General features: G+C 44.1%; 1 protein-coding gene across 4 annotated transcripts in view; it reads left to right on the top strand.

The window, feature by feature from the left end:
• RHPN1 (rhophilin Rho GTPase binding protein 1) overlaps nucleotides 1-15134 on the top strand; it is a 615089-nt gene that overhangs the window by 417803 nt on the left and 182152 nt on the right. For all 4 annotated transcript variants that reach the window (XM_078686651.1, XM_078686652.1, XM_078686653.1 and 1 more), the window contains 3 exons: nucleotides 4811-4888; nucleotides 12238-12362; nucleotides 12620-12786. In XM_078686651.1, coding sequence (XP_078542777.1) covers nucleotides 4811-4888; nucleotides 12238-12362; nucleotides 12620-12786 — 370 coding nt within the window. The remainder of the gene's footprint in view (nucleotides 1-4810; nucleotides 4889-12237; nucleotides 12363-12619; nucleotides 12787-15134) is intronic.

The following is a 15134-nucleotide window of genomic DNA, read 5'->3' as shown; positions in this document are numbered from 1 at the left end:
AAACTGATGGCTCATTCACTGGCACATGTCTAACCTCGCTCTGGTTTCTGTTCTCAAAGGAATTGCATAGAGCTCTCTAAGGGTGAGTGTTTCTGTCGACCTTTGGGAAGCAAAGTAGTTGAATTCTTAGTAACTTTTCTAAACTAGGACAACTAATGGAATAGTCTGAGAACACATTACCTCTTAAATGTCAATCTCTGAAGGAGTGAATCTTTGTGAAAATAATACTTGTATACCATTGAAGGTAAATAAATGCTAAAAAAAAAAAAAGGATGCATTTGAAACTCTGAGATCTTAGTAATAATACTTGGTTTGACAGACCACTTCTACCCACTTTTTAAGAGAATTTGATGATTTTGAAGGAAACATAGATGTTCCATTATATTGATGTTCCATTGGCATACGAGTGGGTGTAGTTTCAATAGGAGTCAATACCGTTGATGCCATTTGACATTCTGTTAGTTGTGTATTTAGTTAGGATGCTATTTAGGCTGGCATCTACTTTATTTTGTTAAACTGTTTTTTGGGCTGATGTCTTCAGTAACATGTTGTACATTTGTTCTATCAGGATACCATGATGGTACAAGGTACGAATGGGGAGGAATATGTTAAGGTATAAGGGGTTTTGGAAAAGCTGGAAAAGAGTGGGCTTACAGTCATGAGAGGAAAATGATATATCTATCTATATATATATATAGCGCTCCCTGTCCCACTAACAACAATCTGTGATTAAAATTTGGCGTGAGCACTGCTAAGCTGTTTGGTTCCACGAGTGCAGTTCTTTGGAGTTGGATTACTTTTGAGGCTGAGCTTGATATATATATATATATATATATATATATATTGTCATAATTTAGACACACCATCTCAGGTAAGTGTATGTGTCCAAAGGTTGATATGGTGGAGTCTGTAGTTAAGGGGCCTGTTCCCAAGGACATTGATCCAATGCACGAATAGTATTTAAAGTTAATCAAGAATTCTTCTAGCATTTTGCATCCTTTAAAAGTCTTAATGAAAAAAGGGTGAGAAATATGAGTGGTTTTAAGAATTTTAAGACACTTTGATGCCATAAAAGTGTAAATGGAGAAGATATCCACGTTATGCGGCCGGTGGACATGGGAAAATGATTTCCGCAACAGTTATTAGTTGAAAAGGTCTTGGTGCTGTGCTGGCTCAGGTGGAGAATGAGGAGGAGAATCTGGTGGTGTTTGCTTCTTGGTCCCTCAAAGGTACATACGTCAGTTGTTCAGGCTAAAGAATGGAAAGCGTTGACTTGCATATGGGCTATCTTACCTTTTAAGTTTTTCCCTTGTGGTGTATCTTTTGTTTTAATGAATAATCACTGACTTTTAGTGAATGTGTTTTGTAAAGGGAGTGAGAGAGCCACACTCTGGATTATTCGATAAATTAGGGGTGTTGGAGAATTCAATTTCTCTATGGTATAATTACCAGGACTAAATAAAATCTCTTTAACTGTCTATTGGAGGCCGAAGCATGGTTGATGAGAGATCTTCTATTTATTGGGTTTTAAGAAAGCTGTGAAAGGAGGTCAAACTTAACTGCATGGTAGTAGATAGTGTTAGGAAGATTGCCATCCAGGGTTGGCCTACTTTCTGATTTTCAGAAAGTATTTTAGTCGATTGGAGATGAATTGTACAGGAGAAGGGGGTAAGCTAGGATGACTGATGGGTTCCTTCTGTTGGTGTTAAAGAAAACATTGTTAATATGGCACGTGAGGGTTATTTGTGAAGGAATCTGATGAATGCAATTGTCAGAGCAGTAGTGATGGCTAAAGATGAATCCGATGGTAGGTGCTGTGAGAGATTGCATGCTGTTGCCAACGTTAGCAAAAAAGGGTTGGCAAGAGAAGCCTAGGTCATCAATAGATGCTCTTGAAGAGCTATGGTGTAGGTGAGGGTAGACACGGTAGGACCGTTTGACTTATTTTAACCGTTGGAGAGATTTATCGTCTTGGAGTGGATTACGCAACTAAGTGGGTAACACCCAGATGTGTGAATTTTGCCATGACCAGTACGGTGTTAGAATTCTTGAGGAATTGATTTCTTTTTGTAGGTATTTCCAAGGTCCACTGCATTTAGTTGTAGTTGTTTCCTAATACCCAAGCCAAAATGGAATCCCCAGGTATTTTAAGGGACAAGTTTGCCATTTGAGACCGTTCATTTTGCGAATACAGTAAGTATTCATTGGCTTACATTATGATTGTAACGCAGTAAAGGGGCAGCATATGACTTTGGAACTTTCGGGTATATTAGAGACAATCGGTAGACCTATTGTTTCATACCTGAAGCAACAGGTTATTATTCGATTTTGAGGCAAGGTTGTAGGAATAGGTCACCGCATTGAATACAGTAAACTACTCTTTTCGTATTCTGGAGGTTGCGAGGCGTTCGAAGGACAGAACGAAAAAGAGGGGTGTTAATGTTAAGTAGGATAAAGATAGGTCGTTTCCCCTGATTGGGCTTTGGGTGAGAAATATAGAGCCATTGCTGCTTTTAAGAATCATGGTCCCAGAGTGAATTGGTTCAGTATTAGTTCCAGATTTGTCTAGTGTACCTTTTCAAATGCCTTCTCAGCATTTTCAATTCACAAGGGAGATCAGCCTGTAGAGTCTGCCAGTCCGGATCGTTGTTATATTTCGGAGTTGTCTGTCACTTTTTTCTCCCTTCATGAATTCTGGGAAAATGGAACGATAATTCCCATTCACTGTTTTTTTTTTATCCAAGTATGTTTGTAAAATAAAAAGAGAAGCCATACATTGCATACGTAATTTCTGCTTCTTGCAGTGGTAAATTTCCGCTTTATGTGCAAATGATTTGCCATGGTGATTGTACGTTGATATACAATTCACCTAAGAGTCTAAAGTTTTCAGAATAAAAATTAGCACACTATTCCACTGTACTGCTAATGAGGTCTTAATCTGTGGTTGCAAGTTTTGCTTTGTAGTGAGTCCTCAGGAAAGTGGCCTTACTTAATGTCCATTACAGCCCCATTTAGGAAATGGACACTGCACCCAAAATCAAACTCTCACTCACTAGTATATTATATTTCTGGGAACGTGAGCTGTTCTTTCTTGCAAGATGGGTTGTTTAGGTGTCATCGATGCTTTTTTTTTTAGAGACATATCTGTCCTGTTTGTGGCTTTATTTTCTCAGCCTAGTATCTTTCACTATACTTATAGTAAGTGAGCTTCATTGCACCCCACAAAAAAGTGACATTGGTTGTCTCAATAATTTTTCTTTTAAAAACATACACAGTCCAGCTAATCCATCTGCAGGATCCTCAGAAGTTAATTCACCATAGCTTAGTCTTTAGAGGTATGCCTCGATACGACCAGGAAACGTTTAATGTCAGCAATCAGTCCTTGTCTAGCCGGAATCCAATGTAGTCATGTATCTGAGATGCACAATGGTTCTATAAAAGATGAGTCCTATCTGAAAGGAAGGTGAGTGTTAACCTGTTTTTTAGTTTCTTTTTAGCTTTGTCTTCTTTGTCTTCATCTTCTAAATTGGTGATGATCTCTTCTGGCTTGTGGGGTCTTTGGTCATTGGACGCATTGACCGATGATTGGTTTGGTTTGGCATCTTGGAGTTTACCAATTCTGTTTTTTGCTCTCTGGGACCCTGGAAAACAGTTTGGTGGAGTCTTTCCTGGTGACTGCAGTGTCTATGTATGATGCAGTTTGAGGCTTTGTGTCTGGTATGCTTAGACACCAAGGCTCAGTCGCTCAGGAGTATTAATCTGAGGTATTTGATCACACTTGTTATCCACACTTTCCTTTTTCATCAATAATTTTGTTTGGCATCCCTCGATGTGCCACCCAATTTATGGACAATGGAACACTGTGCAAGGATATCTCTGAACTTCTTGAGCACGGGCTGAAACTTTAAATAGTCCTAGAAAAACTGGAGATGCAAAAAATATAATTGATACAAGTGACTTCATCTACGGTAATGAATTGTTGGAACGACTGGCAACACCTGAAGTGCTTTCACACCTGTCTGTTGAAATGTCTGAGTCATGTGAGCGGTTAGTGTGCACCACACCTATGGGGAGGTACCTGACCACAGCTTCTTATGGGGGCAGCATGCTAAATACCTCCCCTTTGAAAGAAGGGGTGCCTTCACCAATTGGTAGTGACCATGAAACACTGAGGGAGGAGATTTCTGAACTTTGCTGTCAAGGGTTTCAACGAAACAGCATACTGGAAACACAGCATAAGTGAAATCTATACCAAGTACTGTGTCAAGCCCATTGCAGAGACTACTGAGTTCATCTGGCAAGAGCTGCACTTGTCAAAATGGCAATAAAGGAATTACATGTAAAAACAAAAGCCACATAATCCTCTGCCTTCATTTGAAAACACGTTTCGAGAGCAGACGTTCAACCCAAGCTAATATTTTGGGTCTGTTAGTACATGGTTTTAACTGTTTTGCTAATTATTTAGAGAGCTCCTAGGTTTGTTCTAAACAGTGTTACTTTAATCTTTGTTTCATTGCACATTACACTAAATCTTTTGCCTATGATTCTCTCCTAAGGACAACATGTCCTAATAAAAATAAAATGAAGCCACCAGAACATGAAAAATAATGCAGACAGTAGTTGGTTTCTGACTTTAAGGTTTCTCTGAGGGGCTTGCATGGTTCTGTTGGAGGTGGAGGGACTCGGCCAGAAAATGGCAGCAGCTGCCCATCAGTTACGCCACTGGTAGAGTTTGCATGTACCCGAGTTTATCTGCTTCTACGTTTGGAGTCAGACCAATAGAACTGCTTGCTTTCTTTTTTTTCTGCAGACTTTGATCAATGAGCACTTTGGAGAAGATGGGTCTCTATATGATAAGGAAATCAAGGATTTCATGAACCTGCGGCAGGTCTGTTGATTTTTAACTTTCAATATTCTTGATTGGGTATGCCATCATCTAATTAGGTGTGTGGATCTACAGTAAATGTGTTTTAATCCATTGCCGTAAATTACTACAATGTTGTGGACACATGAGAAGCAACGTTAGCCTATGCCTGTTCTAAGGTATCACAGTTCTTGGCACCCAGACCAGGAATTTCACAGTTAACTTTCAGATGCTGCTCAGCCTGGGTTTTCAGGTAGGTGGACAACCCTTGAAATTTGCCATGCCTTATGAAAGAGCAGTGTATCTTACTGGTCACACTTCCTGCTTCCTCTTGGCTGCTTGCAGTCCGTCCTGCTTTCTTCCTGTGACTTCTGCCCCTGCGGTGGAAGCATGGACCTACCTGTCACAGCTTCCCGTTTGCTGCCAGTCCCCTTCCACTGGCCGCTCCTGTCCTGGTACTTTTTATTTTTTTATTATTCACTTTTTTCCACTCTAAGAAAGAGCATGGTACCGTAAGTTCTTCCCCCGCCTGACCTCCAATCCAACCCTCCTCCCGCTGTCTGTTCTCCCTCCCCCCTCCGCTCCCTCGTATTGATTCACCAAAACGCCTTGCACCTGCTGTCCATTTTATTATCCGCATTCAACTCGACCCTGTGCACCATTTTGTTATATGTTGAGGTGTTCCTGCCACAATGAAAATGATAAATGCACAGCTGCTCCTTAAATACAGATATGCACTATACCAAATACTTAAAACGTGGTAAATTTAAGAGATCCGAATTACTGCCACATAGTGATGGGGCTTTGATTTCAGGGCATGTTCATTTTTGTTGCCTGCTCAGTCTGTCCCGTGGTTATTTAGGGCACCGTTTTGCTGAGAATAAAGTTGCTCTTGCAGTCTTCCTTAATAGGACTGTAGAATGTGATAATTTGTAATTATGATCATATTTTGTACGCCTGCAGGCATAGTGCAAATGGAAATTGTGAAGAGGTTACCGTTTTGCCCCGATTTTGACGTTCTGAGTTTGATTATCTAAAGAGATGAAAAGGGCGTTTCTTTTGTAGTTTTTTGCACACACGCTGCTCAGGTTTATTAGAATATATATGCTTACATGTCATGTCGTGAAACGTAAGCATTATAAATGTAATAGTATGGTTTTAAATAGCGTTGTTAAAAAAGAAAACTGATGGCTTCACTGCACTTTATATCCTGTAATAAGAAATAAACACATGACCGTTACAACAACCATATCTTGAAGTCAAGCTGTGAACGAGCGCATTTATTGAGTTGGTGTGGAAGAGCAGGACACGTTGCTTTCCTTGGTGCTTTTGTCTGCTGGAGTAAAGTGTACGCCACCAGAAACGGCTAAGTGGGCCCAGCATGCATGGGTCTTTGTGTATGGCCCTGCTGTGGCGTAATGTATAATGAGGGGGCCCCCCATAATGGGATCAATCAATCAATCAAGGAATTTGTAGAGCACACTAGTCACCCGTGAGGGTCGCAAGGCGCTAGGGAGGGCGGGGAATGCTGCTTTCGCTCGAACAGCCAGGTCTTGAGTAGCCTCCTGAAGGTTAGTAGGTCTTGGGTCTACCGTAGGAGGATGGGGAGGGTGTTCCAGGTCTTGGTGGTGAGGTAGGAGAATTATCTGCCGCCCGAGGTTGTTCTTCGGATGCGGTGGCGAGGGTGCAGTTGGCAGAGCGGAGCTGGCAGTTCGGGGTGTAGACGGTGAGTCGTCTGTTGAGGTATGTTGGTCTGGTGTCATGGAGTGCCTTGTGTGTGTGGGTGAGGAGCTTGAAGGTGGTCCTCTTGTTGAGGGGCAGCCAGTGCAGGTCTCTCAGGTGGGGTGTGATGTGGCTGTGTCGCAGGATGTCGAGGATCAGGCGGGCCTAGGCATTCTGTATTCGTTGCAGTCATTTCAGTAGTTTGGCCGGGGCTCCCGCGTAGAGGGCGTTTCCGTAGTCCCGCCCGCTACTGACGAGGGCCTGAGTGACCGTTTTTCTTGTCAGTGGGGATCCATCTGTAGATCTTGCAGAGCATGCGGAGGGTGTTAAAGCAGGAGGATGAGCCGGCGTTGTTTGCTTAGTCATGGAGAGTGTTGAGTCAACGACGAACCCCAGGTTGCGTGCGTGGTCAGTGGCCGTTGGTGCTGTACCCAGGGCGGTTGACCACCAGGAGTCGTCCCAGGTTAAGGACTCGGAGCCGAGGATGAGGACCTCCGTCTTGTCCTAGTTCAGCTTTAGACGGCTGTTCTTCATCCATTCGGCGACGCCTTTCATTCCTTCGTGGAGGTTGGTCCTGGCGGTGATGGGGTCCTTGGTGAGGGAGAGGATCAGCTGTGTGTCGTCGGCGTAGGAGATGATGTTGAGGTCGTGCAGTCTGGCGACCTGGGTGAGTGGGGCCATGTAGATGTTGAACAACGTCTGGCTGAGAGAAGATCCTTGGGGTACGCTGCAGATTATCTTGGAGACTTCAGAACGGGAAGGGGGGAGGCGGACGCTCTGGGTTCTGCCGGCGAGAAAGGAGGTAGTCCACTCCAGGGTCTTGTCTCAGATTCCTGCATTGTGGGGGCGTGTGCGTAGGGTCCGGTGGCAGACCGTGTCGAAGGCGGCTGAGAGGTCCAGGAGTATGAGGGCAGCGGTTTCACCGTTGTTTAGCAGGGCCCTGATGTCATCGGTGGCAGCAATGAGGGCAGTTTCTTTGGTGTGGTTGCTGCGGAACCTGGACTGGGATGGGTCCAGGATGTTGTTCTCCTCGAGGTAGCGGGTCAGCTGTTTGTTGACGTTTTTTTCGATGACCTTTGCCGGGAACGGGAGCAGGGAGATGGGCCCGAAGTTCTTGAGGTCCCTTGGATCTGCATTGGGATTTTTTAGCAGTGCGTTGATCTCGGCGTGCTTCCAGCTCTCTGGGAAGGTTGCAGTCTCGAAGGAGATGTTGATGGCCTTGTGGAGATGGGGTACGATGGTGGCGCTGGCTATGTTGAAGATGTGGTGTGGGCACAGGTCTGACTGGGAGCCGGAGTGGTGTTCATGATTTTGATTATGTCTACGTCGTTGATGTTCGTCCAGATGAGCAGCTGGTGGTTGTGGGATCTGAGGTGTCGTTGGCTGTCGTGGTGGTCTGGTTGAAGCCGTCGTGGATGTCTGCGATCTTGCGATGGAAGAAGGTGGCCAGGGAGTTGTACAGTTCTTGCGATGGTGGGATGTCGTTGGTGTTGGAGAGTTCCTTCACGATGTTGAAGAGCTCTTTGCTGTTGTGTGCGTTGTTGTCGAGGCGGTACTTGAAGGAGGTCCTTTTGGTGGATCTGATGAGGTGATGGTGGCTGAAGGAGACGTGAGAGCTTGCGGAGAAGATGGGGTCAAGCTTGTGGCCGGCGGAGTGGGTGGGCGTTGAGACGAGTTGTCGTAGTCTGAAGTTGGCTATCAGGGTGGTGGAGTTGGTTTCGTCGTTGTTCTCGAGGTGGAAGTTCAGGTCTCCGAGGCGGATGTAGTCCGTGGAGGTGAGGGCGTGCTGACTAAGTCGGTGATGGAGTCGTTAAACTGAGCTCGGGGTCCGGACGGGTCTATAGATCAGGGTTCCTCTGAGGGTGGTGTTGGGATCGGTGTGGATCTGGAAGTGCAGGTGTTCGGCGGTGCTGAGGGTGTCGGCGGTGCTGGTTGAGCCTTGAGGGTGAACTTTTGGATGTTGGCGATTCCCCCTCCTATTCCTTTGGAGCAGTCTCTGCGGGTGATCTTGTAGCCGTCCATGATGGCTATGGCGATGTCCGGTGCCAAGGAGTCGTTCATCCAGGTCCCTGTCAGGAAGGCGACGTCCGGGGAGGATGTGTCGAGCAGGTCCCAGAGTTCGATGGTGTGTTTGCATGCGGAGCAGGTGTTCAGGAGTACGCATCTGAGGTGGTTGTGTTCTTTCTTGGCGGGTTGATTGGCGGGCCGGATGCTGGTGAAGCTGCCGTTCTGGCAGAAGGGTCCTTGGGTGCGTTTCGGGGTGGCCAGGAAGCATGTGTGTGATCGTCCGGTGTTGAGTGCGTGCAGGGTGCTGGCGCCGTAGCGGAAGCAGGCTTCGTGGGGGTCTGGCGCAGGGCGCGGTCCAGGCACGGACGGGCGCAGACGGGCTTGCCTTAGGCGCTCCCGCTGCTCGCGTCTGCAGCTTGGAGGCAGGAGCGGGGTGGCAAGTGGGCGAGCAGTGGGGCAGGGACGCAGAGGTGGGAAAAAACGGGTGAAGGACGGTGGGGGGAGCAGAAGGCAAAGCAGGGCACAGAAAACTAGCAGGAGGGAGAAAGAAGGAAATTAGGCAAAGCAACAACAAGACAAGTACAACCAAAGCAGTACAGAAATTAGGCAAAGCAACAACCGGACAAGTACAACCAAAGCAGTACAGCAGTAATGCAGAAAGACCAGTACAACCAAAAGCAATACAGCAGCGTGGGGAGCGATCTGCCTGCGAGCAGGGTCAAAGGATGAGGGACCCCGGTGTCTCTCGTTCGCACAAACAAATTCATTTGTCTCTGCTCGGGTAATCAGAGTGGCATCCCCGAGTGAATAACCATTTCTTATTCCATGTGTTAGAACACATTTTGCAAGGCATGCAGTGGCATGGTTTAGAGGGTGAGGGGATCCGCTCCAAAACAAGAAACTCTGCCCCCCACCCCACTGCTGAGGCCTCAGTACAACCCTGCGGCTCTGGGCATGGGGCAGCGACCCTGGGATTATGTTGATTTGTGGCTGGTGAATCTAACCGATCACCATCATACAGCTGACGCCACTGCATGTTTATGCAAGTAAGCAGTAGTACACGACAAGCCACACACATTTACATACTTTTTTTTGTGAAAAAATATGTTTTTATTGCGGTAAATACAGAAAATACAATCAAGCAAGTCTACCGACAGGCACTTATAAAGGAAAGGAACAAAAAATGATCATACAGGAGAATACACAGCCATGAGGCCCACATCCCGGAGGCCAGGCGGCGTAAAGGCAGAAAGTGCCAAAATATAACAACATAGTCATGTGCATGAAATAAATGATCATCTCCAGTATCCGCTATTTTCAAGGTTGGCCACCTCCCTCCACTATCATTAATACTTTCTCTCATCCGCCGGTAACACATTTACATACTTATGAAATGTATTCCTTTTGATGCCCGGTGAATGCACTGTTGCCAGTGTTTATTGAAATATAAATAAAATTATATTTGCCAAACGTACGAGTGATGGAATAACACTGGAGGAAAGAGAAGGAATTGAAATATGTTTGTTTTTTAGATGTCGTTGTTAGGGTAGTCATTGTCTGGTTTATTTATAATGTCAAGGTTAGCCATTTGTTTACTAGGCTATGTCGTCCGCGAAGCGCCAAGTCACCAATTGCTTGATTTCTTCGCGCTAGGAGAGTTGTATAAGATGAAACCCTGTACAACAAATGGTTAGGTAAACTAATTTAATTGAAATATGGAGAATATGAAGGAGTTACAGGTTTTTGGCTTGCTTATCAAAATTTTAAAAAAGTTTAAAACCTGCGCTAAATGTACAGCGTTAAAATAAATGGACCAGCTTACATAAATTATAGTGGTGAAATTCTGCATTGACATTTGGACCCAATAATTTATATAACCAGTTTTATTGCACTAGCCCCTTGCAGCAGTTTCCCTTATTGCACGTGTTGAGTGCAATTTCTGGTGAGAAACTGTGCCAGGACCAGTGTAGTCTGCGTAATTTGAAAAAGTGCATGTGTTTCCGATTCCAGATATTTTCTATTTGTTTTTCACTTCATGAAGGACCAGTAGAGCTAAATCATAATGTACCAGATTTTTTTATTTAAATACTTGATTTTTTGACTTTCTTAATTTCCTATACTAATTCAACCCACGCTCATGATTTTCACATTATTTTATTTGTATTAAAAAACGTCTGGACATGTAAATAGCTGCAGAAATTCTTTAACACTACGGCCCTATTTTTCCATCCTTGGCAACCTCTTTCTCTCTTGATGAGTGATAGTTACTTCTCTGTTTAGTTTTTGCATGAGAAGGCACATACGCAGACTGTGAAATCTTTTGTTAATAACAAAAAAAGCTTAAAACCGCCTTTGAGCCAGCCCACTGCTTACTATTTCTTAACATTGCTTGGCTTCCACGTCGCTCTTGCTGCCTTTCTTCTTATTGGTCAGCGCCTCCTACTTGCCTTTGGCTTCCTCCCGCTGTTTCATTTGCTGTCCCTGCTCTTGGAGCATGGACCTAATACAGCTTCCTGTCTGCTGCAGTGTCCTTCTTATTTTACTTTTTGCCATGCAGTCTATAAGAGTGCATGTGTCTGCAGTCTGTGTCCCTCCCCCACCCCTTCCTCTTGTTGATTGTCTTCTCCTTCCAGCTGTTTGTTGTTAGTGCTCCCTTCTTCCCCCAAAACCTCCCTCGTGTTGCTTTCCCCTACAGTCTTCCACATGCTTACCTCGTGTTGCTTATCTCGCGTTTTATTTTTTTAACATATTGCACAGCAACGCACAGCAACGAAGGCATGGCTAAAAAACAAAAAAGCTCTCAAATGCAGTCAGTGCTGAGCTCATCATAGCACATTTTTCTCATTACTTTAAGCCATGTTGCTCACCAATCCACGCTGATGTGAAACATATCTAAAAAACTGATCAAGCTAATAGATCTTTCATAGGTGAAGCCTATTGGCTCTGCCAATGCTGGTTTCTCCTTGACTCAAACAGGGCAGGGCGCACCTGTTGATACCTACAACCTTTACTCGCCTTCCCTTGGTAATGGTAACACTGAACCTGGGTAGAGGAACTGTTCTTCAAACCTGTCCTGCCGCCAGCTGCTTCTTAACCTGCTACTTGAAATTCATTTTACAGATGTCGCTGTTTTTACACAGTAGAGAGCCCTGTTGAGAAGTTGGTGATGCTGTGAAATCCACAGACCATTATTTCATTCTGATACAGAGAACAGGATGAGTAAGGGAGTCTGTAAGGGATTTTCATTCTGTCTGCATAGATGGGCTAGAGCTTGTGGACTGTCGGTTTTTCCTATAGAGCTCCCTCTGCCACACTCACTACTAAAGGTTAAGTTCATTTACTGTGAGTAAACAGTTGATGGTGAACCAGATTGTCACTATGCCTGTACCCCAGTGACCAAGACTCAGAGGAGAGAGAGAAGCAGATAAGGCCAAAGGTCCCAAAAGTTGTTCCAGTCAGCAAAGATGCTTTGCTTGACCAGTGTCTGAAAGAGTATTAAATTGATCTACAAAGCTTCAGCTTTCTAGCTTCATGCTTGTATAGCAGCGAAAGGATTTTCCAATTTTATTTCTCTCTAAACAGTTACTCTTATGCCTTATTAAACATTGCAAAATGAAGCTACATTTATGTGGTGTTCCTTGCAGGCAATGCGGACGCCAAGTCGGAATGAGTCCGGACTGGAGCTACTGATGGAATACTACAACCAGCTCTATTTCCTGGACTACAGGTTCTTCCCTCTGAATAAAAACCTGGGTGTTTTTTTTCACTGGTGAGTGTTCTTTGATGCTTCGCTACGTCTTGCTATGAGATTGTGATGATCATGTGTTGCATGTTAACTCTTATTTCATGGGCTGGAAATGTAACCACGGCGTGAAAGAGCTACATTTGCTGGTACAATGTGAATGTGTACCACTGACCTCTATGTACTGTAGAATTCTTCTGTCTGCACTTGGTTTGAATTCATAATGTCATTGCCTGTTACTATTCAAAGTGCTTTCTTTTGATTCTCTTCACCTCATGTTCTAGGTACGATTCCCTGACTGGAGTGCCTGCTTGCCAGCGTGCACTAGCCTTTGAGAAGGGCAGTGTGTTGTTTAATACCGGGGCTCTCTACACTCAAATTGCAGCACGCCAGGATCGATCCACTCTGAAAGGGGTTGACAATACTATAGATGCTTTTCAAAAAGCTGCCGGTAGGTTTAATGGTGTTAATTCACACTAATGGTTACCACAGATCTCCCATGCAAACGCTTCTGCTCTTGCCCACCCAGATCTTGATTGTGTTTAGCGTAGTGCTCCCACTTCTGAGGAAACCTCTCTGCATAGGAATGAACATAAAACATCTCATAGAAGTTAATTGAGGTCCAAAGCGGTTACTTGAACACCCACCATTGAAGCAGGGGGAAATATAAGTGAGGGCCCAGTTGCGAGCCTAGTGCTGTAAGGTACCTTAGCTCTCCTCAACATAGAACTGATTTTATACATTTTATTTCATTGTTTATAATCTTTTTAATCCTTGATCTGATGACATATACTATTATATTATTGTATATATTAATAATGAACTATCTACTGAGATTTGATATGTGATATGTGGTTTTATGATACGTGTATGATCATGCTATTGATCGCACAAATAAATAAATAAATAAATAAATCTCAGAGAAGTTAATTTGTGATCTCTTACAATGTTACCATTCACACCCACAAAAGCATTTCTATAACCTAATGCCACGTCCTTATACTAGAGTAATTCCAATGACCATGAGATCACGGAATGCATAATTCATGACTAGCACTATAACTGCCAGTCACTAAAACCCATCCAAAGAAGTATAACAAAGGAATGTCTATCAACTTCCTCTTTTCATCTCTCTCTCTCTCTCTCTCTCTCTCTCTCTCTCTCTCTCTCTCTCTCTCTCTCTCTCTCTCTCTCTCTCTCTCTGCCTCTCCCCCCCAATCTATGTAAATTGCATGCTTGTTCTATGACCCTTAATAAAAAAAAAACCTCAAATTATACGTTGTACAAATACTACCCAAAACACTGAACTGCCATCCATAATCTTCACTCAACACCCTCTTAAACAGTGTTTACCAAAAAATGTTGCTTACTAAGAATTATTCAGAAATTATACATGAAGCCACCCAACAATGATGTGCAAGATAATCCTGAACAACCACTCTCACGAGCAAGAAAAGAGCGAAATGACTCCATTTATACTGCGCTTCAAATCTCTACTTCTCCAATGTAACATTTCCTCAAGCCATAGATACAGATTCCTGCAAATCTCAACTTTTGGTCTCCAACATTGGATCTTTTATATATTCACATGCTTGGATCATTCACAGTCATCAGGCCGAGAATCCCCGGTATTAAAATAGCAGTATGCGGTGTGAAAATGACCATAGGCCTGTTCACCTCATTTGAAAGAACACAAACTTCAGCCAATGAGATGGAAGCTTGAGCTCTCCTACTCTCCTTAGAGGTCACCTAACTCAGATTTCTACCACACGTTGTGAGGGAGTCTCCTGGCAGAGCTCTGCTCTAACCTTTCAGGGGATCTTAATCTGTTACTTTCATGATATGCCCTAGATTTGAAACAGCCCTGTCTTCATCACTGAAGTACTGTGAGTTGATTTTAGTGAAGATTTTTATCAATTCTTGGCCCAGGGAGATCTTTATATCTGACAACCTGCAACTTTTGTAATCTGAGCTTTCAGACCCTGGATTGTCTTACTTGCCTGTCCAGCATTGTTCTGGAGCCGTCGACGCTGGCTTCGGCCGATGTTCTTACAAAATAGTGTTAAAAATGTAGCTTCAGCCCGCGATATTCTTTTTTGCCCAAAAAACGAAAGTGTGTACAAAACTTTTAAATTATTTTAAGGAGTTTATGTATATATTTAAACATTTTAATAAATTCTTTTATATGGTTTGTTACCCCCCCTTTCTGTCATCTTTTTATGGAGTTTTAATATTTCCTCAGCCAGATTGTATTTTGCACACTGATTGCTGCTTTCTGTTGCTGTTTTCACAATAGGGAGATGCTGTGCTCATTTCCCACCTTTGTTCTGTTGCCAAGTTTAAAACTCAACCGAAGTGGGATTCTGGATTGCATTTTTGCAAACGTACTGGCTGCTATTATATTGCTTTTTGCACAGGTTAGGACATGCCCTGTTATTCATTAGGTCTCGCCTAGCGATGCAGCGAAGCTGCTCGCTAAGCGAGATCTATTGTCGCCGACTTGCTTTGCGAAGCGGGACAGGAGAGATGCACGAGCTTGTAAACACATTGGAGACATTAGCTGTGAACATGCGCTTGTGGAGACTTGAGCTGTGACCGTGTACGGCGGCATTAGCAGCGTCTCTTCTCGCGCTCTCCCACGCTTTCACTTTAGCGAGGGAGGGAGCCTTGACAGGCCATGTGCACGCTCACGGCGTCTTGTTTTTTTTTTTGTTGCTTTGGCTGCCTCCTCGCTGGTTGGCACGAGCCGCGCAGCACTTCAAGTATGACGAGGTCCGCAGGTGCCACCACTGGGCGCGA

This window comes from Lissotriton helveticus, chromosome 4_1 (assembly GCF_964261635.1).
Source record: "Lissotriton helveticus chromosome 4_1, aLisHel1.1, whole genome shotgun sequence".
NCBI lineage: Eukaryota > Metazoa > Chordata > Amphibia > Caudata > Salamandridae > Lissotriton > Lissotriton helveticus.
Note: the sequence above shows the minus strand (reverse complement) of the source record. Positions and strands in the feature narration are given on the sequence as shown.